At 38.3% G+C, this 5963-nt stretch overlaps 1 protein-coding gene across 1 annotated transcript; it reads left to right on the top strand.

The window, feature by feature from the left end:
- The first annotated feature begins 1738 nt into the window (after positions 1-1738).
- LOC145632980 (uncharacterized) lies at positions 1739-2689 on the top strand. Its single transcript, XM_081685297.1, has one exon. It carries the CDS (start codon positions 1739-1741, stop codon positions 2687-2689), a length of 951 nt encoding a protein of 316 aa, XP_081541423.1.
- The last annotated feature ends 3274 nt before the right edge of the window (positions 2690-5963 follow it).

The following is a 5963-nucleotide window of genomic DNA, read 5'->3' as shown; positions in this document are numbered from 1 at the left end:
ACCAATCAAAATTGGTGTATGGCGTAAATTAGATGCTTCTTCCTCACAGTACATTACTGCCGAGGAACTCAAGGAAGGTGAAGGTGAGAACGATGTTCCCACACCTAGAACTTTTGTATTTGATCGACTTCAACCATCTACAACGAGGAATCATGTCTCAGTGTTCAATAGGCTTGGAGAATGTGACCATAGGGTGAAAGAAACTTCAAGTTTGCAACCCTTAAGACAAAAAGTATCTGTCTTTAACCGCGTAGGCATGACAAATGCCTCTAGCAAAGAACAAAGACAGTCAGCTTTTAGTCGCATAAAGAAAAGGGAAGACAATGTCATGAAAAATGATGAGCCGAGAAATATTATTGTCCCCTCTCGTATGAAGAGAATGCAAGACATAGACATCATTAAGGAACAACCTTTAAAGGAAAGAGTTCACACCGTGGTTTTCCCTAACCAAAATGAGTCGTCAGACCATGCTATAGAGGAACATAAGGAGATTGTTTCCACAAACCATGTGACAGCTGAAGAGGTGTCAAATCCCGACGAGGAAATAGAAACTTATGAAGCTCCCAAGACACTTGAAGATGGGGGGCAAGCAACAGTAGATGAGTTAAAAGAGTTAAATTAAACCTTGGCACTCTCGAAGACCCACGCCCTATATACATTAGTGCTCTTCTTACCCAAGCGAAAGAACAAGAGTACTTCAAATTACTCTCCGAGTACAAAGATTTCTTTGCATGGAGTTACAAAGAAATGCAGGTCTCAACCCGAAAGTCGTCGTCCATTGATTGGCAATAAAAAAGGGTGTGAGTCCAAAGAAGCAATCACAGAGGCGATTTAGGCTAGAGTTGATCCCGGAAATTGAATCTGAGGTGAACAAACTCATTGATGCAGGGTTCATTCGTGAAGTCAAATACCCTACATGGATAGCAAACATTGTCCCTGTGAGGAAGAAAAATGGGCAACTACGAGTTTGTGTGGACTTCCACGATTTGAATGAAGCATGTCCCAAGGATGACTTCCCACTTCCAGTCACGGAAATTATGATCGATGCCACCACTGGACATGAGGCATTGTCATTCATGGATTGCACAACCGGATACAATCAAATTCACATGGCGCTTGAGGATCAAGAAGCCACGGCATTTCGCACCCTAAAAGGGATATTTTGCTACAAAGTTATGCCATTCAACTTAAAAAATGCCGGGGCTACGTATCAACATGCAATGCAAAAGATCTCGAAGATATGATGCACAAAATTGTGGAGTGTTATGTAGACGATTTAGTGGCTAAGTCTAAAAAGAGGGAGGATCACCTAGGTGACCTTCGCAAAATCTTTGAAAAACTACGAAAATGTCAATTGAAAATAAATCCTCTCAAATGTGCGTTCGGTGTTACCTCAGGAAAATTTTTAGGTTTCATCGTAAAACATAGGGGAATTGAAATTGACCAAACCAAAATTAAGGCAATTCAAGAAATGCCTGTACCACGAAATCTCAAAGAACTACGCGGTCTCCAAGGGCACCTTGGATATATTCGGAGGTTCATCTCCAATCTTGCAGGCAGATGTCAACCATTTAGTCATCTCATGAAAAAGGATGCTCCATTCAAATGAGATGAGTCATGTAAAAAAGCGTTCGACAATATAAAGAAGTATTTGTCCTCTCCGACGGTTTTGGGGGCACCAGTTAAAGGAAAACCTCTAATCCTTTACATAGCTGCTCAAGAAAGATCATTGGGGGCAATGTGTGCTCAAGAAATTGAAGATCGCAAGGAGATAGCTCTTTATTACTTGAGTCGAACGTTGGTGGGTGCTGAGCTGAGTTATTTACCAATTGAAAAAATTTGTATTGCGTTAATTTTTGCCATTCAAAAGTTGAAGCATTACATGCAAGCTCATATAGTCCATGTCGTCTCAAAAGCCGACCCAATCAAGCACATCCTCTCAAGACCAGTGTTGTCAGGAAGACTAGCTAAATGGGTTGTACACATCAAACAGTACGATATAATGTTCATACCACAAAAGTCTGTCAAAGGACAAGCCATCGCTTACTTCTTTGCCGACCACCCAGTACCACCTGAATGGGAGATGTCCGTTTATTTGCCTGGAGAAGATGTGTTTAACATCGAAATACTACCACCATGGGAAATGTATTTTGACGGGGCTACTCGTCAAGACGGCGAAGGAGCAGGGGTAGTCTTTGTGTCACCAGAAAAGCACGTTTTACCTTACTCATTTGTGCTAACTCAGTTGTGCTCAAACAACATGGCTAAGTACCAAGCTCTTATTATGGGTCTTCAAATGGCGGTTGAAATGAGAATTCAAGATCTTAATGTTTATGGAGATTTGCAACTAGTTATAAGTCAACTTTTAGGCGAATATGAAGTCAGGAAAGAGGATTTAATTCCTTATCATAAACATGCATCAAGATTGCTTGACAAGTTTGACATTGTCAAGCTAAGCCATGTTCCAAGGAGTGCCAACAAGATGGCTGACGCGCTTGCTGGTCTTGCAGCCACTTTGGCACTGGGGGCAGAGGATACCATGTCTGTACTTGTTTGCAATCGTTGGGTAGTTGCACCTGAAGAATATGAAGTTGAAGATGACAAGGTCGAGGAGGTTGAAATGATCACTGTCTGCCAAATTGACAAAGAAGACTGGCGTCAACCAATCATCGACTATTTGGATCACTAATAAGCTGCCTAATGATCCACAACATTGAATAGAAATCCGCCGTGGAGCCTCTCGTTTTATTCTCTTTAAAGGGACTCTTTATAGACGATCTTTTGACAAGTTATGGTCGAGATGTCTAGAAGATGAAGAGGCAACCAAAACAATAAAGGAATTTCATTTAGGGATTTGTGGAGCTCATCAATCTTGTCCTAAGCTTCATGGTCGTATCAAAATAGCGGGGTATTATTGGCCCTCAATGGTTCAAGATTGCATGGAGTTTGTTAAAAAGTGTGAAGCATGTCAATTTCATGCAAACTTCATTCACCAACCTCCAGAACCACTACATCCAACTGTGACCTCATGGCCATTCAAAGGATGGGGTCTTGACGTGGTTGGTCCGATCACACCAAAGTCATCTGGTTGTCACGCTTATATACTGGCTGCCACTAATTACTTTTCTAAGTGGACTGAAGCTATTCCCCTTCGTGAGGTGAAAAAAGAAAATGTTATCGATTTCATTCGCACCCATATCATTTATAGATATGGAATTCCTCAAAGAATTGTCACTGATAATGGAAATCCATTCGTCAACAACTTGATGGATAGCCTTTGCCAAAAGTTCAAATTCACGCAACATAAGTCATCCATGTACAATGCTCCTGCAAATGGTCTAGCTGAAGCATTTAACAAAACACTTTGTAACTTGCTAAGCAAGACCATTGCAAAGTCTAAGTGTGACTGGCATGAAAAGATAGGGGAAGCACTTTAGGCATATAGGACGACATATAAGAATGCAACACAAGCTACCCCATATTTGTTGGTGTATGGTGTTGAGGCTGTCCTACCCTTAGAAGTTCAAATTCCATCACTAAGAATTGCCATTCAAGAGGATTTAACTAGTGATGAAAATGACAAGCTTCGATTGGCTGAGCTTGAAGCATTTGATGAGAAAAGATTACAAGCTCAACAGAAATTGCAATGCTATCAAGCTCGCATGACACGTGCAATCAACAAAAAGGTTCGACCTCGTTCTTTTCAAGTGGGAGACATGGTTCTAGCAGTGAAAAGGCCTATCATTACTTTGCGCAAAACTGGAAATAAGTTCACATCAAAATGGGATGGTCCTTATGTGGTACGATAAGTCTACACTAATGGAGCATACAAAATTGTTGATGCTGAGGGATTGCGCGTAGGTCCAATTAATGGCAAGTTTTTAAAGCGCTACTTGTAGACACCCAAATGTGTCTCCCTAAAACCAAACCCAGTGATGAATACCTTTCATGTCATTTGATTATCGAACAAAGCGAAAGTGTGAAAAGTCTAGTGATGAGGATGTTTTTATTAAAATATCTCTTCTTTCTGTTTTAGAAAATATTTCTTTTCTTACCTTATTTTTGAAAAACGTGCATTCCAGTTTATTTTGGTCCATGATAAGGGTCCAATAATGGTGTATTTCGATGGGGTTTGAAAAGACCTATCCAACGATATATTATAAGCTCAATTCCGATGAATAATGAGGAAGTTATGGCCAAAATACTAAACTAGGCCCGGTTTGGTTTTTATATGCGGCCCAATGATCTAGAGGAGAGCCTATTATTAATTATCATTCCTAAAGCTATTAGGATTGATTATAGTCTTCTATAATACTCTAGAAGGTTCTTTTAAATCCTAATGGAGTTAGGATTGATAATTATGTTTTAAAGAGTTTGAAATTGAATAAAACTACTCCTTTTTAGAATCCTTGTTTTGTACAAAGTGGAATAAATTCAGATTTTATCTTTGTGCCTGTAGACACCCATTTGTGTCTCCCCAAAACCAAACCCGGTGATGAGTACCTTTCACGTCGAATCATAATCGAATGAAGTGAAAGTGTGGAAAGTCTAGTGTTGCGGATAGTTTTAATTTCTTTTCTCTTCTCTCTGTTTTTGAAAACTTATTTTAAGAAAACAGCCAATCCAGTTTGGTAGGTCCATGATATGGGTCCAATAGTAGTGTAGTTGGATGGGGCTTGCAAAGACCTTTCCAACGATATATTATAACCCAATTCCGATGAATATTGAGGAAGTTATGGCCAATTTACTAAACTGGGCCCGGTTTGAGCATTATGTACGGCCCAATGATCTAGGGGAGGGCCTAATATGATTTATCATTCCTAATGCAATTAGGAATGGTTTTAGTCTTCTAGATTCTTCTAGAAGGTTCTTTTCATTCCTAATTCAATTAGCATTGATAAATTGACTTTTGACTTTTCAGAGTTTTAATTAAAATCAAATAGCATTTTCGAGGAAATTATATGATTTTATCCTCAAGTACGGCAAACTTATCTGATTTTCGAAAACGCGTTAAAAACAGGCTTGGCGCCTGACTCCAGGCATTGGCGCCTGGAACCAGGCCTGGCGCTTGGCGCTAGCCATTGGCGGCAGGCGCTAGTGTTGGTGTCTGGCGCTAGTTAGCCAGGGTTTGCGCCAGCTCTGTTTTTTGTGCGTCAGACTCTATTTTGTTTATTTTATCTTTTTGGCTGATTTTTTCTATAAATTACATATTAAAAACTCCGTTTTCATTCACTTATTCTCATCAACAATCAGTTTTAATTAACATTCGCCTACAATCAGTTTTCATTCAATTAATCCTCTCATTCTCTTAATCATTCATCAATCCTTTCTTCTCTAAACTTTGTTTTCACATACAAAATTTCGCATTCGCAAGATCTAGAAACACCTAGCCATATTCGAAGTTGCCTTCGCCCTAGACGTGAAAGGTTTAATTTATGAGGGTTTGGTCCCAAATCTCTATTTCAATTATTTAATTTAATTGTTTTGATTATTATTTTCCTTGAAGTTACTAACATGTGTATTTTGTTATTAGAAAGAGGTACGAAGCATCAAAGTAAGTACTTTAATGGTTTTAATTGATATTATGATGTAGAAATCATGTTTATGTTGTTATTATGATATTCCTAGTATCATGTTTAGGGAAAAGGTTATAATATCAAATATGCTTATTATGATTCCTGTGATGCTTCCTATGTTCTTCCTAATATTTATGATTGTTAGTATCATGTTAGGGCTAAAGCTTTGATTTTTATTGCTTAGTGACATGCTAGGATTTGTTATTAATCTTGTTAGTATCATGCCTAGGATCTTGCTATTATTATGCTTTAATATTAACATGAACATGATTATGATTATAATTTATGATGATTATTGTCTTGATTATTATTATGATTATTTTAATTATAATTTATTTTTATTATGATTATAATTGTTATTATGATGATTATTGTTTGATTATTATT

The sequence above is a fragment of the Chenopodium album genome, chromosome 5 (genome assembly GCF_948465745.1).
Source record: "Chenopodium album chromosome 5, dcCheAlbu1.1, whole genome shotgun sequence".
Lineage (NCBI taxonomy): Eukaryota > Viridiplantae > Streptophyta > Magnoliopsida > Caryophyllales > Amaranthaceae > Chenopodium > Chenopodium album.
The sequence above is the reverse complement of the archived record's forward strand: the minus strand, read 5'-3'. Positions and strand labels throughout refer to the sequence as shown.